The sequence below is a fragment of the Sesamum indicum genome, linkage group LG3 (genome assembly GCF_026168435.1).
Source record: "Sesamum indicum cultivar Baizhima isolate 11 linkage group LG3, ASM2616843v1, whole genome shotgun sequence".
NCBI classification, from domain to species: Eukaryota; Viridiplantae; Streptophyta; class Magnoliopsida; order Lamiales; family Pedaliaceae; genus Sesamum; species Sesamum indicum.
Genome location: NC_142659.1, coordinates 414138 through 440124, shown reverse-complemented (window position 1 = coordinate 440124; position 25987 = coordinate 414138). Strand labels below are relative to the sequence as shown.

At 35.2% G+C, this 25987-nt stretch overlaps 5 protein-coding genes across 5 annotated transcripts; 1 reads left to right on the top strand and 4 right to left on the bottom strand.

Annotated features, from left to right (window-relative positions):
* Window positions 1-23: 23 nt before the first annotated feature.
* LOC105156846 (putative pectinesterase/pectinesterase inhibitor 26) lies at window positions 24-1118 on the bottom strand. The gene has a single exon (XM_011073085.3). It carries the CDS (start codon window positions 1001-1003, stop codon window positions 164-166), a length of 840 nt encoding a protein of 279 aa, XP_011071387.1. The 5' UTR covers window positions 1004-1118; the 3' UTR covers window positions 24-163.
* A 1287-nt stretch (window positions 1119-2405) lies between these two features.
* On the bottom strand, window positions 2406-4216 carry LOC105156845 (universal stress protein PHOS32). Its single transcript, XM_011073084.3, has 4 exons — window positions 3973-4216; window positions 3211-3320; window positions 2999-3117; window positions 2406-2689 (listed from the first exon to the last, which is right to left on the bottom strand). The coding sequence occupies exons 1-4, from the start codon at window positions 4148-4150 to the stop codon at window positions 2611-2613; spliced, it is 486 nt and encodes a 161-aa protein (XP_011071386.1). The 5' UTR covers window positions 4151-4216; the 3' UTR covers window positions 2406-2610.
* A 3076-nt stretch (window positions 4217-7292) lies between these two features.
* On the bottom strand, window positions 7293-9052 carry LOC105156844 (UPF0481 protein At3g47200-like). Its single transcript, XM_011073083.3, has 2 exons — window positions 8922-9052; window positions 7293-8807 (listed from the first exon to the last, which is right to left on the bottom strand). The coding sequence occupies exon 2, from the start codon at window positions 8674-8676 to the stop codon at window positions 7354-7356; it is 1323 nt and encodes a 440-aa protein (XP_011071385.1). The 5' UTR covers window positions 8677-8807; window positions 8922-9052; the 3' UTR covers window positions 7293-7353.
* Window positions 9053-13965: 4913 nt separating this feature from the next.
* On the top strand, window positions 13966-15159 carry LOC105156843 (inactive protein RESTRICTED TEV MOVEMENT 1). The gene is made up of 2 exons (XM_011073082.3): window positions 13966-14365; window positions 14579-15159. Exons 1-2 carry the CDS (start codon window positions 14156-14158, stop codon window positions 14900-14902), a joined length of 534 nt encoding a protein of 177 aa, XP_011071384.1. The 5' UTR covers window positions 13966-14155; the 3' UTR covers window positions 14903-15159.
* Window positions 15160-15203: 44 nt separating this feature from the next.
* On the bottom strand, window positions 15204-18543 carry LOC105156842 (receptor-like protein kinase ANXUR1). The gene is made up of 2 exons (XM_011073080.3): window positions 18281-18543; window positions 15204-18071 (listed from the first exon to the last, which is right to left on the bottom strand). The coding sequence occupies exon 2, from the start codon at window positions 18061-18063 to the stop codon at window positions 15448-15450; it is 2616 nt and encodes an 871-aa protein (XP_011071382.1). The 5' UTR covers window positions 18064-18071; window positions 18281-18543; the 3' UTR covers window positions 15204-15447.
* Between the last annotated feature and the right edge of the window lie 7444 nt (window positions 18544-25987).

Here is a 25987-nt window from a genome sequence, read left to right as displayed (position 1 = left end):
AGCAACAAAAGATAATAGTAATAGTAATAATACAAAGAAAGCAATATGACCCCTCAGTTTCACATATGATCAGAAAACCAACATGATCATGATCATGAACTGGTGATGATGATGATCAGATGATGATGATGATGATCAAATGATGATGATGATGATGATCAGATCAGTTCATGAGAGAAGCAATTGCCAGACAATTGCTTGTCATGCTGGTCAACTGCTTGGCATAAGTGGACAGTGGTGAGCTCTCCTGCATCTCTGCAAACCCGTCCTCGCAATCCCCCACGAACGTAATCACAGCGCTCAACATGCTCCGCATTGTCCCCACATCGTGGGTGGTGAAGGCGTTCATGGTCTTCTCAAAGTTTTCGACAGCGGTGTCGTAGCCATCCTTGCAGTCCTTGAGGGTGGAGAGCAGTTGTGGTGAAGCTCCTGGTTTTGCAGCCTCCTTCTTAACCAAAGAAAGGGCGGTCTTGGCGAATTCATCGCTGGCTTTGACGGACACTTCAAGAACGGATTCAACGCTGGCCTTGCCGTGGAGGAGGGGAACGACGGTGGTTAGACAGAGGGCAGGATAATCTGTGGAGTCACAGATTTTCTTCACTTCTGGATTAGGATTAGCAGGCATATTTGATACTAAGGTAAAATCAAGGGGCTGTTTGGTTTGTGATGCACTGACAGCATTAAGCTGTTGTGTTAATAAGTGAGGATCAGAGGCCTCTTTCTGTTCTGCTGCACCCACAGAATGGAGCTTTGATGATACACCAACATCAGAGGACTCTTTGTGTTGTGCTGCAGACTCTCCTCCATTGGAAGGGACGGGGTCGGAGGACGACGCTGGGAAGAACTGTGCGTAGCTGAAGGTTTGTTCTGACGAAGATGAAGGCGATGGTTGAGGTGATTCAGGGTGAGAAGGGGCAGTGTTGGGGGAGAGCTGTGTGGCGTTAATGGAGATGACAAGACAGAGGAGGATAAAGAGCAGCCTGAGATTGTTGTGGGGTTCCATTTCTGATCAAAGATATCGAAATGAACTTGGGAAGAAGCAAAGATCCGGTGAAGAAACAGGGAACTTGATTTGGAGGGGTTTGGAGGAAGCCAAGATTCAATGTAGAAATAGGGAGCAAGTTTGGGAGGGGATTTGTTAGCCACCGCTCGGACATGCAGTTATGAGTGAAAACAGGATGTCCACAAGAATGATTGTTCTATCTATGCAGGAGATGTGCTTGTTTCCCTCATTTTAGCATTGGTTGTTAATTTTTGTGATGTCAAGATTGTTTTGGACTTAAGCTTCTTAAGTGGTTATCTTTACTATTTAAATGCATTACTTAAGTCATTTCGTATTTTCACCTTCAACTTTTTATAATAGCATTTTGTTTCTGTATCTTTTAACTTTTTTGGCTAGAAAATTTAAATGATGAAAATCTCAAGTAGCTCTGAATTACGGGACAAAAAATACATTTAAGGATGGCAATGGGGTAGGTCTGAGGCAGGTTTGCCAAAATGAGGGACCCATCCCGTAAAGAAAATCATGAATCTGGAACCAGGACCCAATAGGCCCGGTTAATATTTTTAAAATTTAAAAAAAACAATAACAATACCATATCTTTATAAATATGAGACAATAATATTATTGAAAGATTAATATTATTATTGTCAATTTGTATGTGCATGTTTTAGACCTTAAAATATTAAAAATTTTGGATATGTATTCCTTACATAAACATTAAAGTGTTTACAAACCTTTTATACCAATATTTTAATTTATAAAAGTATTAAGTTTATGTAATATATGTAAGTATAAATAAATTTTTTATCTGTACAAATATATTTTATATAAAAATACATAAAACAAACAAAAAGAAATAATCGAGGTAGGCTTGGGTCCATACCACTATAAACCTGCCCTGTGACCCGTTTAAGGCTCCAAAACCCACCCCAATTGGGGCAAGCCCGGGTCCAACCTATACCCATTGCCATTGCTACATTTAAGCCTATCTTTATCTTTAACAATTTTGCGGGCGTATACGGTAAAAAATTCTTAAATCAAATCTGGTCGAATCCAACCAATCATATAGGTAAAATCAAATCGTATCAAGTCCAACCAATCACACCATAATTTGAAATCATACTTAAGTGTATTGCACCTGTGGTCTTACCTATTTCAGACCATAACAAACATATTCATATTGGAGAAAACAAGGAAATAAATGCTTCGAATCCTCTATTCGAGATTAATGTTCCAATGTTGTATTATACTCCACGCATACGGCCACGTGTATAAAAGCTAAGTCACCTCTGTATTAAACTAAACAATTAACACCGGTATACGAGACTATAATCAAATATAACTTCGAGGAAATATAATATTAGAGAAAACATAATTCAGATTACTCACAAGAACAATCGTGTAAGATTGCAAATGAATTCATTCATTGAACCAGCTCATGGTACATGGTAATAAACATTGGATAAGGAAACATGACAAGATTCTTTCATTTGCAAGACACATAGAGACATACACGCACAAACTTGGATACTGTTTTACAGACAACATGATTGATACAAATCAATAGAAATGCACCGAAATACTAAGGTTCAGAAACTGCACCGTGTTTAGTCATGGCTCTTCACCACGGTAACAGGACAAGTAGCATTGCTCACCACATAGTTGCTAACACTGCCCATGATTACCCTGCAATATTTCATAGGAAAAAACACAATGTACATTAGTTGTAGGCGGAAGGCAGAGAACGATTTTGGGACAGCTTAAAAAAAAATCAAATTGTTGAAGAATATCATGAAATGACTCCTATTCTGATTCAAAACGCCTACAACTTCATGTAGAAAATCAAGTTCGTTCATCCATTTCAAAATAACTTCTGTAGGATCAATGAGACAGCAAAGGCAATTTTTATGTTTGATTTAGTTAATGATCAAAGTGGCCAACAATACAAGTGAGAATCTTGGAACCACTATGGAAAGACGTCAGAAGAGTCGAAACCTTTTGAGCTTGCCAAGACCCCTATTCCCGATAATTAAGCAGTCGAGGGGAATATTATCAATTGATTCACATATCTTCTCCCGAGCATCGCCCCAGTAGATCTTCATGAGCACAGTAATCTGCTTTCAAGCATAGAACACGAGTCATTACAAGGTTGTAATGGTGGAATCAAAGAGAAGTTCAAAAGCTATTGATAAAGTAGCAAATGTTACCTCTTTCTGCCTTGATGCAGTGGTGACGATGTCCAATGTTTCAGGATCCGGATTAACCCCGTATTTCTTCATGATGTGGGGTTCCGAGAACTCAAGTAGAGGAATCAAAGCTGAAGAATTTACAATAAAAGATCAATTTTGTGAACACCAATTTGCAGTAAAAGACTGATAAAATAATGTCCAACTTAAAATAACTCAAGATAAGTGAGAAATAACAGCAGCAGCAAGGAGGGTTAAGCCATTCATGCAAGAACTTAACCAACCAATTCATCACCCATCAACAATCATCATCAAGACTCAGAAAAAAACAATCTTTAGCTGTAGAATCACTCGAACATGAAGCAATACAAAAAGAAGGGTCTTTTTCTGCCAAGTTTAAACCACCCACAACAAAACAAACCCCACCCAAGAACAAGTGAAATCAAAGGAAGAAAAGGGCAAAATCCAGAAATAGTATATCTCAAGAGCAGATCAGTGAGTAGGGCTAGTTACTGAGGTGGATCACCTGTTTCTTTACCATAACTCTCAGAAAGGGGAAAAAAGCTAACTTGGTCGGATCAACTGTCTTATCAGAAATCTTGGAACCAGAAACTACTAAATCTTAGAATCAAATACCAATTTCACATAATAAAACATCATTCAACTACACAGCAAAAACACAGCAGCTCAAAACTCACATGCACCAACCCCAAACAAAATGATCAAAGGAGAATATAAAGATAGATAGATAGATAGAGAGAGAAAGAGAGAAGGAGTGCATACGAGAACCGGTGGCCTCCCAGAGCTGCATCTCGCCTTCCTCATAGTGGCCCTCGGGGCGTACAGTGACAAGAATCAGGTGATCGCCGTTGCGAGAGATGTTGTCGACAGCCCATCTGAGAGCTTTTCTGCTGCAGGGAGAGAAGTCCACCGCCACACCTACTCTTCTGCAATCTCCCATTTTCTTCTCTCTCTCTCTCTCTCTGGTGTATGACGCAGAATGTTGGTATTCGTTCTTTAAGTCAAGGAAGCAAAAGCCGTCGAGCTATTACAATAGTCGTAGTCGTGGATGACAATGATAGACCGTCTTTTGTTTTCCACCGTTGATTGTGTATATTACCACCAAGTGCCGTGGGACCCACAGTTCTAAATACATACATATATCTGGAAATTATATTATTTAAATCTGGACTTTTGGATTTTTTGAAAAGCCAAATTCCCAATTATCCATTTCTCTCATTTGAATGAACCCACACAATTTTTTAATACAATTTATAATTTGTAAGGAGATATTTTATAAATAAGTAGTCTTAGGGCATTTAAAAAAAATTAAAAAATGACTCTTTCTTTAAGCAATTACATTAATAACTAAAAGGCACAAAAAAAAAAAAAAAACTGTGTCATAGAAATAGATTTTGACGCCTTTTGCATAAAATCCGTTGCAGAACAGCTTGCCACATAAATTTGTAACGAAAAATTTTTCGTTGCTATAATTGCATCAGTTTTTCTATTCGTGAGAAATTTTTGTCACAGATGATTGTTCGTTACAAATACGTTGCCAAAATTTTGGCTTTCAACAAATTTTGCAATGGATTTTGCAACAATAGTTATAACAGAATTTACTAGATTTTTCAAAAACTTTGTGATAATATTTCTGTTGCAAAATTTGGGACAATTTCGTTGCAAGATCTTATTTCAACGATATTTGAAATGAAAATCCATTGCAACATTGGAGCAGATTTTTTGCAACGTCAATCCCTGCAAATTTTACAACGACATGTGCAACAAAAATTCGTGGAAAAATTGCATCCCGTTTACTATGATTTTAGTCTGTTGTAGATTTTGCAACGACATTTTTTGCTAAAATTCATTGCAAAATCTATTATAAAATTTTGCAATAAAATTTATAATTTTTGTTTTACAATATTGAGTGTATCAAATTTTGATATATAATTTTTAAAATTAAAAAATTATATTTAATTTACAACTAAAAATTTATAACATTCAAACATAACAAATTTAATCAAAAATAAAATATAAAAAGATAATTCAATACATGTCAAAATATGTCCACTAACAAAAATTTAAAGTTTCAAATATCCAATATATAATATAAGTGGTCATCATCATTTTCACAATCATCTAAATATGGTTGGTCAGATGGGGATGACATGTCATTGAAATTGAGTTATCTTCTGATTCACTCGCATCATCCAACGTCGTACCAAATTTATCTACGAATTGCATCCTTAGCATTTACATCTATTTTTTTGTGTGCTTGATTCCCCGACGTCGACCTCCCATCGATCCTCCACGTACCATATCTACATAAATATGTAACTTACTTAAATTTAGTTTAATATAACCTTTTAAGTTGATAATTAACTTAGTTAAATTAATTTAGTAGAATCTTTTAAGTTCATAGTTAACTTAATTAAATTAATTTAATAAAACCTTTTAAGTTCATAATTAACTTAGTTAAATTAGTTTAATTAAAACTTTTAAATTTGACTTAACTAAATTGAAATAACTTATTTGAAGTTTTTTAAATCCTTAGTTAACTTAGTTAAATTAATTTAGTTGAAACTAATATATTTGAGTTAACTAAGTTGAAATAGTTTTGCCGAAACTTCAAAGTTCATAGTTAACTTTGTTAAATTAGTTTAATTGAAACTTTTAACTTCATAATTTTTAACTTAATTATAGAATCCTAATCCACAATCATCAACAACACTCATTCACCTTATCAAAATAATCGCACACAGTTGATCAAAATTCTAGTAGAGTAAAAGAAATGACAGTAAGATATAGGTGAAAAATGGATAAGAAAACAAGAATGAAAAAGAGTGTTAATATTCTTTTATTATTTTTTTGTAATGGATTTTGACACGAACCTCACATCTACTGCAAAATTCAAGACAAATGTAATGTCTCAAGAATGAATGCCTCTAACTACCTTATACCAATTGCAATGGATCAAACATCCTTCAAAAAGTTATTGCAAATTTATAGGGAACTTTGCCATGGATTTGCTTCCGAGACAAAATCCATTACAACACACTACTCTTTAATTTGCAACAGAAAAAGATACAATGAATCACTATAATATTACTTGCTATATGTTTTAAAAATTATGTAACTTGAAGTTTGTCGTACAAGCTATTTGAAAAAAGTTTAACTAAATTGCAACGACTTTTTTCTCAATGCAATATTCATTGCAAATCATTAGCAATAGATGTAATTTAAAAATTCATTGTAAATGGTGCCACGGATATTAACTGTTGAATAAATAATTGCGAATTTGCAACGGATGTGTTTTGTGGCAACATTTGTCGCAACTTTTGTAACGACTTGCAAAGAAAGTGGTCCACCCAAAAGTTTATCAACTTTTGCAGCGGAGTGTCAGTTGCAAAATTTTACTTGGTTTTGACATGAAATTTGACCCAAAAATCTAAATTTTTAGAATTCTATTGCTAAATCATGACAAATTTGCCACGGAAATTTTGTAGCAAAAAATTCGTCGCTATGACACAATTATTTATTTATTTATTTTAAATAGTGGAGTCCCATGCAAATTAAAAAAGAAAAATTTTCTTTTTTTTTTTAACTTCAAATATTTCACTTTTTAAAACTTTGATATTAAACTATATTATAAATTTACCCCAATAGAATAAGTTCTACATTTGCATTTTTTGGTTAATTTTATAGATGCGAACTCAATACAAATAAAAGTAAATACAGATATAGCAATTTTTTGTCATAATTATTTGTGATTGGATTTTTTATCCCCAAATTATATTATGTTTATAATGTTGTGGGATAGTTTTATGAAAATGGTATAAAAACGTGCGGGTAATTCATTTTACGACAAAACTTTTAATAACTAAAAACAAAAATAGTAATTCGAAACTTATGAGGCTCAAGTGGGAGTGGGGTAGTGTGAATACTGAACCGGTCTGATTACTCTCAGGCCGACCACTTTGCATGTAATGACTGATTAGGCCGAATCAGTTGGGAGAGCCTCTGGAGAAAAAGAAATTGCAATTATTTGCAAATAGACCAAAATTACACCCAAACACATGCACCAAATAAAATCTCCAAAATACCCTCTAAGAAAATAAATAATTCCAAAAACACAAAATACAAATATCTCCCCAAGCAATCTCACTGGAAATGGTGAAGTAGAAAAGCAATGAGTGAGATAAACCCTGCTGTGAAAACCAAAACCAAGAACCCCACAGCCAAACAGAACAATACAACCCCCATATGAGTTCTATGATAAAAATACCTCATGTTCTCCCATAACACTCTCCTCTTCCTTGCTTGGAACCCATTGATTTCCCCACAAACCCCTCTGTAGTAGAATTCCTCCACATTCACATCCACACACAGTTTCTTGAATAGCATTAAGATTTCTTCTTCTCTGCCATAGCCATCAAGAATCAGAATGTTCTTCTCATGCAGCAATCTCACGTCCCTCTTAGTTTTGATCAGCCGTTCCATTAGTACTACGTAGGAGGCAACGGGTTTCGGGCATTTCGGGTAGGAAAGCTCCATTGCAATCAAGTTTCTCAGCAAGATTTCTGTGCAAGAATGGATTTTTAAAGGTGGGATCTTGAGTTCTCCGTTGGCGAATTTGATAGTGAGTGGAGTTTCATCCGCGTCGGCTTTCTTGAGTTTTATCCCGAGTTTAAGAAGCTGCGTGGCATGATTCATACTGTTTTGTGCGGTTGTTGGTGGGGTTTGGGGAGATGTGGGCAGGTAAAGAAGCCTTATGAGGTCTAGCAAATGATGGATTTCAGGGCCAAATTTTTTTGGTGGGATTGATGAACTATAGCCTGGAATCAGTTTCCGGAAGAAATATAGAGCAAGTTCAATGAGGGACATGTTGCAATGACTTGGGATAGGGACTAAATGAAATAGCTGATCGAGAATGATGAATGGAAGCTGATTTTCTAGTAGGATTAAGTCACATGTCAACCGGGAGAGGGTACCATCTGTGCTGAAGACCGAATCATCACTACGTCTTAAACTCCTGAATGAGCACTGAAGAAAGAGCTCGATAATGAAACATCCATCAACCAACAACATCTCAACGAACTCATCGCTGCCTAAATCAACCCTGTCATGATAGAACGTTCGGGCTTTTCGTTCTGCATGCTTTAGTGCATGGATGCATCTGTCGAGGACTGCTTCTGTGTTTGGTTTCCGGCTGAGCAATGTGTTGAAGTATCGCCATTTCTGATCCTCCATGGTTCTGACTCTGCCGCGGTGGAAGGGACCAACAGAGACTAGAGAAGGATAGTACATTTCTTTGTTCCCTTTGAGGAGCTCTTCGGCTACTCTGCAGACATTATGTGACAGAGAAATGGTTTCCATCTTTTGCTTGATTGAGGTTGCAAGATAGTTGTCGTCGTTCATGATTTGAACCGACACATGATCTTTGTTCATTCCTGGTTTTTCGAGTGAAGTCGAGCCAATTTCCATTGTTTTTACCAAGAACTTACTAGTATATATATATGTCCAAAGTAAGGTGCCAAGAAGCCTCAAATTAGCCTTACAACTTATGGGACAGAAAGCCTTTGTTCTTGCCAGATTTCTGTTGTAATGAACTAAACCTGCGGGCAGAAGCTTGAAACTTTATATAGTCATGTCCACAACAAGATCAAAGAATTATAGTTGATCAAGATAATTAAGAGAGAGAGAGAGAGAGAGAGAGAAGAATGGCTTACCATCAAGTGAAGAATTAGTAAATTTTGAGGCCCTTTAGCCTATAGTTTTGAGTACTGTGATTTCTGACAAATGAACTGCATGGATTGTTTGGTTTTTTTTCCGGACAATTTTAAAGCCAAGAAAGCAGAGGGGAATCAAAGGTGGCTTGGGGAGTTGGCAACACAAGTTTACTAAAATGTACGTTAAGTGTAAAGAAGACATGCACCAGCTCTCTTTATTGCCTGTTATAGAACTATATATATATGCATCTACATACATCCAGTAGTTGTCTTCTGAAGCAAAGCAAAGGATTAGCTTAGCTGCATTACTAGCTACAAAGTTGAAAGCCAATATTTGAGATCCTAACTGCAAATCTGCAATATAAAAATGAACTAAAAGTTAAAGACAAGATTTCAATAAACAGAAAAAAAATATATAAAGTGAAGAATCAAATAAAGCAACAAATGATTTGTTTGTGTTTGCTTTCTACATGATCTATCAAAACAAAATTGATATAGTTTAATTTACTACTGTAAATATACCTTCATCTGTCCTAAGTTTATACTTCTGTTTTGTAGAGGACATATGTAGTGATCCAAATCGCGGTAAATGATGACTTGACGAGTGGAATCACATATTTGAGGTGGGTTTACTTCTTGTTCTTTATGGATAACGGATTAACTTGCAATACAAATTGTTAGACTTGTTGAGGTGATCATTAGCTAAAATCCTCCAGTAAGTCAATTCGTTTAATCTGAGTTGCGGAGCTAATTCTTATAGTCATAAGTGCATACTTTATCATATGGGGCTCCTTAGTATTTATAGGAGTCAATGTATTTTTATGAATTTACGTGTTCCATGGCCTGCCTTAAGATGAGTTCAAGCAACCTGATTCGAAATACAAACGCGAACTCTTATCCAAATTTGTAAGTTTTGGGGTTCTGTGGGGGCAATTTGGTCTTTATAGGGTTTTTAATTGTTTGACCTCCATCAAGTAGTAAACTTAATTTCCTTCCCAGAAATGGTTCACTTTTAGAGTTATTAATTATTTTGTAGGTTAATTACTTTGCTATTAAATTATAATCACTAACTCTTTAGTTAATATGCAGAACTGTAAAGAAATATTAGTGATACATGTGGCCCAGATAAATTCGGTCCAAGAAGGAATGAAAAAGCTCAAGAGTACTTAACAGTCCAATGAAGTCCACAACACACAAGAAGAAGGAGGAGACCCGATGTACTCATGAAAGTAGCCCCGAAGAAAGACCCAACCAAAGATGTTTGGCCCAAGGCCTGTGCTCACATGTGCACACGGCACATACTTAGCTCGCCAAGTGTCCCCCCTCATCCAACATGGAGGATACGGTTCTAGGGAGGTCCCCCCAAAGTCTTGGACTATTTGTCGGCTAGGACTCCCTCAACAAGTAGAAGTTGTGATGAAAGATCTCCCCAAACTCGGATATAGTTCTTCAAAAAACAAATTTAACAGTAGATAAAAATAGATCAAGACTTCTCCAAACAAACTTCACCTTTTTTATCCGAAAATTAAGGAAACTGTGAAGATTCCCATCGCAGGAAGGCACCTCTCTATAAATACAGATTTGGTCCCCAGGCAGAGGACACCTTCCAAACTCAAAAGTATTGTTGGGAGTTGTGATTTTACACTCAAATCACACTCTTAACATGATTGCTCATGAATCTAATCATCATATCTCAATTTCTTATTACATTTCATCTCTTACGATTATTTTCTCTTAAATTAGATACTAAATTGAGCGTTAGAGTGCTAATGTATTATTTTGCAAGTTTCATTTCTTAAGTCATTTATTTGTTGGCCCGAATCCAACATAAAAGTCCAAGCTTGTTGGGCTCGTACTATTTTCACATGCATCAATCGGCGCAGTTTGCGGGAACATAGAGTTCAAGATGTGAGTTATAATGCAACGCCATCAACAAGCAGAAAGCTGTGGAGGTACCTAGCAACGCTCAGGCTTTGCAAGTTCTTACAAGGACATCCCTGGCCCCGACCAATGGAGATTCCGCCCCAGCACCTCTACCACTAGTGTCACCACCTCCTAGAATTACAGGTCCTGTGGCTAACCCGCAAAATGTAGCACTTCCTCGGGAGAATTATCCCCAACCCTGTTGGGAATCATTCAACAGATAGTTTCGGCAGCTATTCAAGAGCAGGTGGTAGCACTGGTCCCCACCCGCACAACCGCTCTGTCTGATGTAAGTGTCCTTAAAGAAGAAACTGAGGGAGGCATCTCCATACCCACGCCTCCAGTAATAGAAAGACAGGATATGCAATACTAGATTGCAAGGCCCCTTAAAGATAAACAGCAGGGTGTCCCCTTCACAGACACAGTGAAAGCGCATGAACTCCCACAAATTATCGTACCCAGCTATTGCTGAAGACGATGGCACTACTGACCCACAAGAGTATCTCTCGCACTTTGAGAATGCAACCCTCCTCCATCAAATGTCGTGTTTTCGTCATTATCTTTGGTAGGGCGGCATAACAGTGGTTTAACCAATTGCTTGCGGGCACAAGATGCAGAACTTAGTCTTTTTGTTGTGTAGTAGAAGGAGAACGAGCCTTTGAAGGAGTACCTCCAAAGATTCAATGCAGCTACCTTGGAGGTGCCCTCCGCTACCCAAGAAGTAAAAGCTAGTGCTTTCTCATAGGGGCTCTTGGACAGAGATTTCTTTTAAGTCCTGGCCAAGAAGCCCGTATCCAAGTTCAAAGCCCTTCTTGCTCGTGCTGCAAAATACATCAACATGGAAGATGCTCGAGCCTCCAAGAGGGAGAACCATGGGGAAAAGAGGAAAAAAAATGAAAGAAAGCCCCCTTCTAAGAAACCGCGAACTAATCTTCGAGACAAAAAACCATCTTTCCAAAAAGTGAATGTGGAACTCGTTGACTTGTCCATCACTCAAGCTCTCATGGCAGTAGAAGGGAAAGGTCTATTAGCTCACCCCAAGTCGTGGAAGGATAGCCCCCATAGCCCTAAGTTCTGTTGTTTTCACAATGATTACGATTATACCACTGAAAAATATTGACACCTCAAGATCCAAAATGGATACCTATAGAAATATGTGTTATGGGAGAAGGCTAGAGGGACAAGACCATATCAGAAATAAGAGGCTGAAAAGTCAAAGGGGGCAAAAGTCTCTAACCCATAACCCCTCCCTAAGAAAAGATCCAAACATGCTCTTGAAAGCAGAATCGAGGTCAATGACCCCTCTCGCAAAGGAATCATACGAATGATAGCTGGAGGAACTATCGAGGGTGATTCCCACCACGCTACAATGTCACAAATAAGAGAAGTATAAGATGTAGCCTTGAATGAGGTGTTGGATGTTAAGGCGATGGAGGACACTCCACTTATCCAATTCGAGCGAGCAGAACGATCAGGATCTAAAACTTCCTATAATGAGATTTTAGTCATCACTGTCTTACTAGCCAATTATGAAATAAGCGAATTTTCATAGATTCTGAAAGCTCAGGAGATATACTATTTAGGGAAGCTTTCGACTAGATGCAGTTGGGGGATAACCCTCGAAAAACGTGAATACCTCCCTGTATGGCTTCGCGAGGGAAGTAGTCCATCCTTAGATCTCTTCATGAGGATGATGGAGGAACGTCAGAGCCAGCGAAACAATGATCAAAACCCTCCACTGTCATCTTAAGGCTTGATGGCCCTGAATGAGCAACAGGTGTGGTTGTCAGCAGCGGGCGGCCGAAAAAGGGGCCGAGTATTCAGCCTCAGCTCCGAGGGCTACGACACGATTGTTGGCCCATCACAGCCCATCAGTTCCATTGCTCCATCGCCCTCACCTGGCCTGATCCTCAGTTCCCCAGCCTCTAGCTGATGCCCCAGTACCCGACGTCGATGACGAACATGCGGCCGAAGGGATGCTGATTTAGATTAGGATTTTTTTTTTTGTAAAAATACAATGTAAAAATGATCTTTTTGTTTTTATAATTAAATTATTTTTATTTTATTGTTGTATTATATACTTGTTTATTTAATATTGCACATTAATAAATTAAAACTACCTTCATATAACAAAATTTTCAATAATTTATTTTTAAAAAAATAAATATTGAAATAGATTAAATACAATTAATTATTAAACAAAATATTTTTTTTGTCATTGTATTTGTAGCAGCTTTTGGAATACGAATTACAGTCATATAATCTTGAAGTTGTTACAAAGATCGTGCAAAAGATGGTTTTCAATGTTAAAAAAAGCCGTCCCAAAAGTCGTTACTAAAGCAGTGTATAAGAAAATAATAACAAAGACAAATACAAAATCAAAACCAACATATGCATTTGGTTTTACGAAGGCTATTATAGAAACTGTTGAAAAAGTCAATACAAAAACCGTTACAACGTAATGCAAGACTATTACAAATTGTAATCCAAAAACGAGCCAAAGTTCAAGTACAACCATACATATATGTGTTATAAAGGTCGTTCCAATAACAATTAAATCAAAATTCAATAAGTCGTCAAAAGTAGGTTCAAATGTATTTTTTTGAATTGGACTACAATTGTAACTGTCAGGCGTGGCCGGTACGAAAATCGTAACAAATATTTTGTAAGGACAAAAAAAAACTGCGGTAGGAGTGTCCATTACAAAAGTCATTATAAATTAAAAAAGCAATTACAAATTAATTACGTGGTCGTTACAAAAGTTGTTATTATAAAATAATTTTTTTGTAGTGTGCATCCCGTAAGTTAAAATTTTATTTTTCTAATTTTAATTTTCAGGTGCGTTTTTTTTTCCAATAATGTAATAAAGTCATTAACATTTGTGTTAATTGAATACAATCTAAAAAAAATCATAATAATACTAAAATAAAAAAGGCTTAATATTTGAAACAAAAATTGCGATTTTTCCTTTAAGTTTTCTAACATGACAAGATCCATACTGTTTATTATTTCAACCAATTAAAAGGGTCTCTGATCAGACCAACCTGTTCAAACAGACTACGATCACTCCAATGAGTTGTCAAGTAGAATTATATATACCCAAACATGCAAATATTTGGTCTCCACGTTCATCAATGACTTTCTTACCGCCTTAAACAACTTCATTTCTTCTGCATAAACACAACAACTCTTCTGTTCATATATATGTGTGTGTATATATATATATCAGACCAAAATTCCGTCAACATTTTCATAAATTTAGCATTAATCAAAAGAATCAATTGCTTAATTTTCGACGTTTTTTGTCTGCAATGGGCGATGATGATTCGAGCATGATCAAGGTAGGTGCAGTGGGGAGCAAAAATGGGAATCCGTGGGATGAAAAGGGTCGGAATAAGATTGTTCAGATATTCGTTTCTCACGACGATGAGATCAACTCCATCCAGTTCCAGTATGCTGAGAATGGAAGTCTTGTGCTGTCTGAGAGATATGGTACTAATGATGGCTACAAGTTTGATGTTGTAAGTTACGTTGTTGATTCATTTCTTCTCTCCTTGTCCAAATTCAGACATTCGTTTCATGTATGCATTTTTTTTTTTCAGTGTATTCTTGTTAGGTTGTGATATATATGTTTTGATCTCTTAGGAAAGATCAATGTATGTTGGACCAATTGATAAGAACAAATGATCATTTTCTGTCAGGATCAGTACCTAACGACTGATCAAACTTGGCAGGTGAAACTGAATCACCCAGCAGAGTACATAACTTGGATCAGTGGGCACAAGAGCTACAACAACAGCCATTTATGTTCAATCACATTCGGCACCAACCACGGAGAGTACGGCCCGTTTGGCAGATTCAGCGGCCACGACAAAGAATTCAGCTTCCGGTTGGGAGAAAACCGCCAGTTTGGTGGTTTTCATGGCACTGCTGATTACAATAGTGTGAAATCTATTGGAGTTTATCTCAAGCCAATCACAACCTTGGACTACTCTGTTAAAAAGAACATTACAAAGGAAGGTGAGTGTTGGGAAATGTTGAATGGGCTGAATGAGTAGTTTTGTGAGGAGGGTCATGGTGGAAGGAAGGCCTCCAAGATCTCGTCTTGGAGTTGATTTTTGGTGGTTTTGGAGTTGTTGAATGTAAAACTTTTGTGGGTTGCTGAATTTTTATGTTGACAAGCTAAGTTTTGGGTATCCAGGAAGCTATAATTTAAGTCTTGATTCATGAATCTTGATTTCTTGCTTAATGCTTTGATGGTTAGCTCGATTGATAAAGTTAAGGTTGGTTACTTATAATCATGCGTAGCTGTCTTGAAATGATTGAAATGGTTTTCTGGGATCCATGTTAGAGGTTCTGAAATGGCAGGACACAGTGTATATTGACATTTCAATCCAGTTCAACTCACACGGAGAAGCTAAGTGTATGAATTTATGATGAAAACACAGACACACAAATAGGAAAAAGAAAAACATACACTCTGAGCTGAAAAAAGTTCCTCAACCTCTAACTGTGTGGTTCAAGCCTCTAAATCACGGATCTGAAACTCTGCTTGAACGCAAACGAAACATGTAATCAAGAATCGACTGATTCGTAATCTCATTCATCTCCCATGTGGATTGTCTGCCTCTGTATTTGCACTGTGCTTCTCAAACTCCTGACATGCTTTCTCCTTCTCCTCCTCAATGCTTAACAATGTTCCATAGTTAGCACAAGCGTTGTTGGCTTTCTGCTTTGCCACCATTTTCGCTCCATCAGGGTTGGTTTGCAATTGGAGACAGTATTCAAGGTTCCAAAGAACTTCCCCGATCGTTGGACGATCAGTCCCATGATCAGATAAACATTTGACTGCTGTTTCTGAAAAGTGTTTCAAGCATTCAGCACTGATTTCTCCTTTGATGTTTGGATCAAGAATCTCCCCCAAAGTACCCCTCCTATGATTTAGCATTGCCCAATCTGCTAAGCTTACTTGATCTTTTGGCAGATTGGGATTAAGGGCTGGCCTTCCACACAGTACTTCAAAGAGTACAACTCCAAAGGAATACACATCGGATTTATCCGTCAGCTGCTGCCTTCGGAAGTACTCAGGATCCAAGTACCCAAAACTTCCTTTCACAACTGTGCTGACATGCGTTTGATTGAGATTATGGCCTGTTTTCGAGAGCCCAAAGTCAGAAACTTTAGCTACCCATTTATCATCCAACAGAATGTTTGTGCTTTTTACATCCCTATGAATGATTGTATACTTTGCACCTGTGTGGAGATAGTGAATCCCTCTTGAAGCACCAATGCAAATGCCCAATCTCTGTTCCCATGATATCGGGGGATTTGCGTTCTTGTAAAGATGCTCGCGCAAAGTCCCGTTGCCCATATAATCATAAACCAGTATCATCTCATTGTTTTCTTCACAAGCACCAATCAGAGAGACTAAATGCCGGTGTCTTAGTTTAGAGAGCAACTCTATTTCGTTTAGGAATTCGTGAATACCTTGTTCAGAGGAGGGATTGGCTCTCTTGACAGCAACCGTTGTCTTTCCATCGATGACTCCTTTGTAAACCTTCCCAAATCCCCCTACCCCTATAACACGAGACTCACTAAAACCATTGGTTCCTTGTCTTATCTCGGCTAAGGAGAAATGCCTGCAGAGCCCTCCAGCAAGATTTGAGATTCGGCTGCTTCCACTAGTACTCTTGCTCGTCGTGTTCATCCCTGAGGAATGAGAACTTCCATAGATTGGCAGCCATGCACCACCACTGGAAGACATATGTGTCTTGTCCCTTCTCATTCTGTTATTGAGAAAAACAATGAGTCCAACAACTAGACCACAACTAGCCAGCGAGCCTAAAATACAACCTACGATTATGCCAATCTTGCTCGATTTTGATGGAGAAGTAAAACTTCCCCGCTCATTCTCAACCTCAGCTTTCATCTCTGATGGCTCGGGATTCGGGCCTGCTAAGTTCCTCTTTGGATCGTTTAACTTAAAGACCTCAAGTCCGTTAAGGATTGCATTATAGTATTCAGGTTTTGCTTCCACATTAGGATGCAAAGCCACCCATAGTTGATCATCACCGGTTCTACCATTTACATATGTTGCATAATCCTTGTGCATGGGCACTCCTTTTCCTCCAGACCAAGCTATCACATCGGCATCTGGCTCTGCTGTCTGGTTGTTAATAAAAATGCTGAACACCATCTGATTCACCTTTTCAAAATTGTAGTCACAGAAATGAAGCCTCACAAGATAAGTGAAATTAACATCCATCTGAAAAATCCAAGTGAGGTTATAATTTTGGTTAACTGCTGCAGTAGGCCCCATGCTTCTTGATGTTCTATAAACGTCTAACGGAGCAATATCTTTTGACGCTTTAGGAGGATATGCAATCGTTACATTCTTGTCAGCCTGTGAGGTCACCCCAAAACCAGCTCCATATATATAAGGGGAATCATCATACCACGTCCGGCTTAAACCCGAGTCTTTATTAGCAGGAATGTACTGTCCGCCAACATTCAGCCTAACCATCGTCTGCATTGTATAGGTAGCTGCATCCATGTTTTGGTCTGAAAATCCAACCATACGCACTGACTGGAAGATTTCTGGCATTGAGATTATCTCAATCCCATTGACGAAAGCAAAAGCGTTATTATATGACGCGGAAGGTGTGAAAGTGAGATTAAGGATGCCAGATTCTAGCATATTCATGGAGAATTCTCTAATGATGTAAGACTGAGTGAGCGCTTCCGCAGTGATGGAGGCACTGAAATTGTTAAGAAGCGTGAAGCCACCAGCGGTAACTGAGAAAAACGATCTCAACGTATCAAAATTATCATAAAAAGATGGGTAAAAATGAAGCCTAATCCAGTGACGAAAGTTGGGAGAAACTGAGAATTTATACGTTGCCTCGGATTTGAAAATTCTTGCTGTCATGTAGGGAACTGTGGAGGGGAGAGAAGGGTCTTGGGATTGAGCTGTGGCTGATAGAGAACTGTTTGGAGATATGAGGAATTTGGCATCTGAAGCCCATTTTCTGCCATTGGAATCAGTGGCATCAGCTGTTGCACCACAGGCCAAGACAAAAGAATCAGCATTTGCAGCTGAGGTTGCGTTGTTTTCTTCTGAATGAACTGTGATTATGGTACAAGAAAATATGATGAACCATATAAGCCTCTGGATTTTACAGCTCATTGCTGGACCAAAGCCCTTTTCAGACAATTTCATACAGAGCCCTGTAAGAATCAGAACATTCAATAGATCATCATCAGCAACTGCAAAATTCAAACAAGTCTTTTGTCCTGAAATCTATATAACATCAAGAAATTAATGTCCATTTGAAGGGAACTTCACAAACAAACACACACGCACGCACATGTATATGTATGTATGAAACGCATGAGGATTCAAAGATCAATTAATAAGCATTTATATATATAAGTACCTTTTCAGATATATGTATTGAATAACAAGGCAAAAGAGAGAAAACGAAGAAGCACTCATCTATCTCCATCTACAAATTGTCAAGAACGGTTTTTGATTGAATCCCAGTTTTCTTTATGGCGATTTTCGTAATGGCTTCTGTGTGTTTTTGGAGTTGGAAACCAAAAAAATAAAGACAAAAGTTGCAAGAACATGGGATAATAGTAAGTGTTGGTTAGAGAAGAATGGTGAAGAAAGATGTAACGTAGGATGCAATAAAGTGGCTGCACGCTCTGGGCTTTGTTTGGGCATTGATTGAGTAATAACTCCTTTAAAGTTGGCGCCATTAACCGACTGTTTTCCTACTTTTTGGGAGGAGTCAGTTTTAAGGAAACACAAATGTCATTACTAATCTAACATTTGAAGGTTCAGACAATAAAACTCTGTTTAATTTGCCTTCTCCAAGAAAATAAAACTTAAGGTAAATTACAACAAATAACAAACGAGGCATTTATAATTATGTAAAATTTTAAGAGAGTTGGTTGTAATTTATTCTAAAATTTAATATAATTTTGTACCAAGTATCATTTGATTAAACGTATTTAAATCATCTTATAAACGCACACATGTTTTTGAAATTTATAAGATGTTGGATCTTATTCAATCTTAAAGTGTCAGTATAAAATAAGATTATGAAGTTTATAAAATATAATTAATAATAATTTTGTTAAGATTTTAAAAATAAGTTACCAACTCCTTAAATTTTCTAAAAGAGTTTATAAACTTCTAGCACCTTATTTTTTGATCTTACAAAAAAATTCACCAAATACTTTTTAAAATTTTAAATTTTTTTTTTTTTGAAACTTTTTATTTCAAACATTTTATAAAATGTTCCGAAAGACTTATAGGCTAAAAATTTGAAAATTTGACTATTTTGCTTCTAATATCTTTACTTGGGACTCATATGAGATCTCAAAGTGCCCATTTGATTTTTCAACTCCTCACAAATAATGTTAGGTATTTGGGATAAAATGTGATCCATTCTTATTATTCTACATTTGGGTTTCAAATGATTTTAAGACAAACTCTTCAATCTTATATGAATTATTTGGGGTTATTACATTTATCTCCGTTCAAATTTAGAATTTTATCATTTATCTCCCTTGCTGTTTTAATATATATCATAAACCTTCTCTCAATCATAAAAAAAAAAAAGGCAAAATTTCACTTCACTCCATGGAAATTTAGTTTTTGCAGTAACCCTTCTAATAAAAACAAATTAATACATTACCCCTAAAAACTATTCATTAGTTGCATGTGACATGTCAGAAAATCATTGGGAACATGCCATTTGACTTGCATGGGAAAAATAGCATGTTTAGTCTATAAATTAGGCATTTTTTTTAATTTAATCATATTTATTTTGATTTTTTTATATTACATCCCAAAATTTAGAAATATTCTCATTTTCGTCCTCACATGAATTTTTAACAGATAAGTTATGAGGCTGTTAGTTTAGGAAATAGAACTGATGTGTATGGCCCAAAAGGCATTTATGAAGTCCAAAACCTCTTAAGCATAACCTATTAGCCCAAGAAGAGAGTAGCGCACCAGAAGGACCATAAATCTGGCCCAAGAAAGGGGCCTGGTAAAATACTTATCAAGCCTCAAGCTCACATTCAAGGCCCAATTAGGATAGCCCAGGAGAAGGGAGGCGTCCCAAGACTCAAGACTCCTAAACCTAGACAAACTCCCCGCAGAATAGGGGTCCTACCCCAGGCAAAGACGTGTTGTTGTAGGATAGTTAGTTAGAGATAAGATCAAATCATGTCGCATCTACACGTATCCCGTCCATTTTTTTTAGAATAAAGGTAGTTCGCAGAGTCCCAACAGAAGGGGACGCCCCCTCTATATATACGGGTGCAGTATCCCTACGGAGACACCTTTCAAGATCTGAAAAATCACTCTCTAAATTATTTGTCTCACTCTCTAAACACTTTTTAAATAATTTCTAAACATTCTCTAAGCATTCCACAAGCACATTATCAAGTGTTCTTACATTTTTAACCGACTTTATTCACCATATCTCAATTTCAATTACATTCATTTACTTTTTGGCTTTATTCAATCTGAAATCAGTTGCTAACTTGGGCTCGGAGTGCTAACGCCTTTTTGGCAATCCCCCCTTCAGGATTTGCATTTGCTTCAGCCCAAATTTTGAGCATAATCCATATCCATTGGACGGACCCGTGCGTTTGTTGAATGAATCAGGAACAAAGATTTGTTTCTATAGAAATGAAATATTAAAATATTATTGCAAACTGTACGAATAATATTTAATATTCTATTAAAAATTACGATATTCTCAATATATTGATTTTATATATTATAACTAGTTATAGGATATGGGGATAAACTAGAGGTTGAACAACGCCTATATGCTAAGTAAATCGTTCTAATATCGAGGTAAGTAAATGACTAGTGTCATCTATATGTGTCTCCTTTATTCTAATATTACTTTTACCGTTAATCTATAATTTGTGTTGCTAATAACCTATGAGAAGAATATGATCAATTGATAGTTTAAGGTGAAGAATTAATTGGTGAAAGCAACGTAAATAACTAATAAGTATTATTTATATATGTTTACTTTCCTTGTGATACTAATTTTATATAAGCTTGTGATTCGTGTTGGAACTAATTTATTTGGGATGGCATGAGTAATGGATGATTCAATTTGAATGATTATGATGTAAAAGTGAAGAGGAAATGCATTGGAATTCCATTTGTTGAATCATGTTTTGTTGGTGCATGTAAATGAAAATATGTTGATATGTAATTTTATATTACTAGTTGCTTATAAAAACAGTGATATGCGGAAATGAGGGAGTGATGAAAATTGAGTATAATTGTGGTTTGAATATCTCTTGATATTTTGAAATAGCCTTTATGGCAAAATAAAATGAAAAGTGCTATACTGCGATATGAAAAGAACTATGATGCGATTTGAAAAAAGTTGTAATGCGGTATGAAAGAGTTTTGATGCTAATTAAAAGAGCTAGGATGTGAATGAGATTGATAAGCCTTAGTAGCATGTCATGGGGATTCATTTAAACATTATGTAACGACTGGTGAGATTGAGTTGGTGGAGAAAACACTATATCACCTTTTGGTAAGCAAACTAGGAAAAGAGGAGTTTAGTTGATTGTGTTGTTATGAGTTGACTGCATATGAAATATAGTTAATTGTGATGAAATTAAAGTTGATTATATTCTACATGTGTGGCTTATTTTCCCTTGTTTGAAACTACACTTGATGTACTTGTATAGGTGATGTCAATTATTTACTTATTGAGTTGAAGGCTCATTTTTCTACTAATATTTTTCAAGTATAGATCTTTACCCACCGAGGGTTAGTCCAAACTTTGCATTTCAGTCAGGTCGGGCCAGTATGCAGTTCTTTTCTCACCTGTCAATAATAATATAAATCACTTTTTGAGGTTGTATACATATGAATTAAGAAAAAAATGAGGATGGCATGTGAACTAGCTATAACAGTTCCATTTTCTGGTATTTCATAAACATGTGTATAATTTTGTGGACGAGATTATAAATTTGCTAGTGATGATGATGAGATTACGTGTATATATACGATGCAGAGACTGAATTATGAGCACAATTACATCTATAAACAGAATTTACGTTTAATGTGATGTTTAGAGAATACATATCGTAATCCCGTTAGAAAGTGCTACACATATGCTTTGTGGATAGTCCATTTCTTTATGGCGAATGGCTTCTACGACATGTGTACATGGACATCCTAACAGCTACGTGGGCGTAGAGTAATTCCTCCCCGTAAGCAAGTGGGCCTTTGATATAGCCCCCGCAACCCTACCCCACTCGACCTCAATATCAAGTGTCTGGATCGAGGATCCTTCTTCTTTGAACGTCATGTACTTATGAATTCCTTAATGGGCCTTATTCAAAAATGGGCTTCCTCTTCAACTAAGTACAAATTTGGGGCATCGTATATATTTATATGTTAATAAAATTAATTATTAGATTATAAGTTTTAATTTAAAAATTATCTCAACTTGTACAAATTAATATAATTTTTAACATTAAAAGAATTTTCTATTTTTTAAACTAGTGTTTAGCTTTATTTGTTATTCTCTTATTTTTAATTTATAATAAATATTCATTAAAATCAATAAAGTATGACTAAAAATAAATACTTATTTAATAAATATTTAAGAACATATTACATACATCAACATAAAAGCGACAGTGGGTGCCACAAGGCCGGGGAGATGGTTGTGTGCGGAGGGGGACGGCGACCACATTGGGAAAAAGGGAAATTAGATCATTTATTAAATGAAATAATTACTAAATTATGTTAAAATCATGATTTACTAGTTTTAATAAATTTTATATAAAATAAAAATCATTTAAAATTATAATTCATTAATTTCAGTAAACTTTAGTTATAAACAAAAAAATAGAGGTTAATAAATAATTAATATGGTTATCTTAATTTAAAATATTTTAAAGATTAAGAAATACAATGTTATGAAATTTAGTTTTAAAATTAAAAATTTCTATAAAAAAAAAACAAGTATATGGGGTTATGTTGCTCTTCCCAAAAATATCACTCAGATACTCTTTCTGGAGTTCGATAATTACAAAAATAACTTTTTGAGATATTATGGTCCATGAAAAATTAAATATATATTTCACCATATCGATAGGGACATTTTGAAATTTTTAGGATATTTTTCGTTGATAGTAATATTTTTTAGACCGGAAAATGGGGGAGGGAGTGTCGATACATTGATGTTTTTAATAGGTGTATGTATAATTACATACAAAGTAAGAATAATTTATATAATTATATCAATAATTAGGAGGGAGTGTAAATATAATTATGCTGTTATTTATTATATTGGCATTGACATGTGTTTAACTTGAGTTGCATTTCTTTTCGTTGGAAATCCCATTCAAATGACAAAACTATTGCATGGTTGATGTGATTGAATCCAAATATTAAATAAAAAGTTGCAGTCTCTATAATCAAAGTCCAACATACGACAAACAAATTCCAAGATATATATATATATATATATATATATATAAAGTCAATCTTGGATTGCCCATTTTATTACATTCTAATTTTAATTAATAATGATGATGAAAATGTGTGAATGGTAATAAATAAATCACCAACTGCATAAGCAACAATTTTGGTAGAGGACATAAATTAAGATATAAATCGCCAACATGGTCACTAACCATATACTTTTTATATTTTAAAATTTTTAATTCAAATTTAATTGATTCAATTTTCTGAGTTCTTGATTCCGGGTGGATCCAATTTGAGTCCAAAAAATTATTGGTGATCAAATTCTGAGTTAGGTAAACTTATTCTAAATTCGATTTATTATCATCCCTGTTCATTATCTATCCACACGCCAAATAATATTATATATATATATATATAAATTCAATTTTTTTGATCGTACTATAATTAAATTAACCTTGTTAAGGTAAATAACAATAGATTATACCTATCTCTCTCACCTGATAATGAGATAAAAATTCAATTTTTCTTACATTATAAATGACTATAATTTGAAAAATCTTATTATGATTGGCAGCTTTAAACTCACAATAAAAAAAAAAAAAAAAAGTTAACCATTGACAGTCTTTGTATAATTGTAGCTATTAAATGTTCTCGACAATGTTATATTTTTAAGGTAAATCACAACTAGCTCTCTTGAGATTAGTTGTAATTACAGTTATTTTTTTATTATTTGAAAAATGACAAACACCTCCTAAAATTAATGGTCATCTAACAAATACCCCATCGTGATAGCTGTAAAGGTTATTTGTTAGATGTCCATTAATTTCACGAGATATTCATAATTTTTTAAACAACAAAGTGGTAATTATAATATGACAAGCTTTAAAGAAGTCCGTTGTAATTTAGCCTTTTTTTAAGGGTTACTTACAATTAGACCCCTCTAAAAATGTAAAATTACACCTTTTTAAGAAAGTTTAAAAATTACACTTATACCTTTTCCAAATTTTTTTTTATTTATACTTAATTCTCTTCCATTATGGTTTGGACAAAAAATACTTATATTGGTTCAAAATATTATGTAATTTTTTAATTTTGCCCCTAATGTAATATTTTCAGGTATATTTTTATACTTATAAAGGGATAAATATGTACTATATATATGAAGTGATGTTAATATTATTATATTTTTCCCTTATAAGTATAAAACTATAAATTATTATATAGGAATGCTAATGAGGGGAAAAATTAGAAATTTAGGTAATTTTTTTTTATCGCTAGTATTTTTATTTAAATTCTAAAAAAATATATATATTTTTATATTTTTAGAAAAAAAAATTGAAGTATAATTGACGTTTTTAATGGTCTCTTGAAATGAAAGACAGCCGCCAGAATGAGGTGTTGTTGTAAGACCAGTAAATTTAGGTCCAATAAGAAACAAAGAATGTGTGAACTAGGAAGTCTATAGTTCAAGTGAAGAGACTTTTGTGCCCAATCTCCATATATATAATCGAGTTGACCTTAGAGTGTGGAAAGCTGCAGTTCAAACATGGCATCCTATACAATATTGTCCAATTGAGAATTGAATCTTAATGATGTTTTTCTATGACTTTCTTCTCACAACTCCTATTTTGTTTCACAATCAAAATCAAATATATCTTAAATTGAGGAATAAATCTGATACGATTTTAATGTTGAAGTGATGTCAAAAATTCAAAGATTGTGTTGGAATTCTTCATTCAAGAATGTAATGAGTGACTTGGAAACAAATATGTCAGGTTTTGATCCAAAACTGACCATAAAGGAATTGTTTTTACAGTGTCATTGTTAGTTTCTAAAACAAGAAAAAGATGATTTTCTTTTGTTTTTCTCATATTATTATATCAAATATCCTATTTTCCAGATAAGGTACACGAAAGGGGAAATACTTTAAGCCTGAATTTTTTTTTTAAATGCTTAAAGAAATAAAAAAATGTCCAAACACTCTATAAATTTTGATCAGATCGGGTCACACCCCGGCCTACTTGACCTCATGACTCATTTAGACAACTATTGATATGACACTTATACGACGATTGCCCTACCAACATGCTATTTATATGAATTCTAATATATGAATACTTAGCTATAAATACTTGGACGGTTTTATTTGATAAGTATGCATTTATTACACGAGACTGCACTCTTGCTAGAGATTGCATTAGTATGACCCTTTATAATCTCAAATCCTAAATTGATTTAAAATTCAGAATGTTTGGCCCTCAGTTGGCCTAATGAGTTGTGTGTGTATATATCAACTATCACTAGTCCAATTTGAGATACTCGTTAGATCATATTTTAAATTGTTGCCAGATCACTGAGAAATTTAACCAAATTAGGTACCGTTTTTTATAAAATACTAATTATTTATAACTTGAAAACAAGGTATTTGCTCTAAATAAGTATCATATTAATTATTAATAATTTGCCACTTATTAACATGATCATATATTTTATTTTGCAGGTCGCAAGAAGAGAAAGGAAAAGAAAAAAAGTGAGTCCTCCAAACACTTATCACCGTCGGATCCACCTACCTACCATCAATCAAAATTCCAACCAGAAGCAGCAGCAGCCTCTCCACACTTTTCAAAGCTTTCCCTCTTAGTAAAAC

Bases quoted from the DNA above. Each gene is read 5' to 3' on its own strand.
- LOC105156843 (XM_011073082.3), top strand. From the start codon at position 14,156: ATGGGCGATGATGATTCGAGCATGATCAAGGTAGGTGCAGTGGGGAGC. The intron at 14,366-14,578 runs GTAAGTTACGTT...CAAACTTGGCAG, and splicing joins ATGGCTACAAGTTTGATGTT to GTGAAACTGAATCACCCAGC.
- LOC105156842 (XM_011073080.3), bottom strand. From the start codon at position 18,063: ATGAAATTGTCTGAAAAGGGCTTTGGTCCAGCAATGAGCTGTAAAATC.
- LOC105156844 (XM_011073083.3), bottom strand. From the start codon at position 8,676: ATGGAAATTGGCTCGACTTCACTCGAAAAACCAGGAATGAACAAAGAT.
- LOC105156845 (XM_011073084.3), bottom strand. From the start codon at position 4,150: ATGGGAGATTGCAGAAGAGTAGGTGTGGCGGTGGACTTCTCTCCCTGC. The intron at 3,321-3,972 runs GTATGCACTCCT...TAAATTCTTCAG, and splicing joins CTGGGAGGCCACCGGTTCTC to CTTTGATTCCTCTACTTGAG. The intron at 2,690-2,998 runs GTTTCGACTCTT...GAAATATTGCAG, and splicing joins GGTCTTGGCAAGCTCAAAAG to GGTAATCATGGGCAGTGTTA.
- LOC105156846 (XM_011073085.3), bottom strand. From the start codon at position 1,003: ATGGAACCCCACAACAATCTCAGGCTGCTCTTTATCCTCCTCTGTCTT.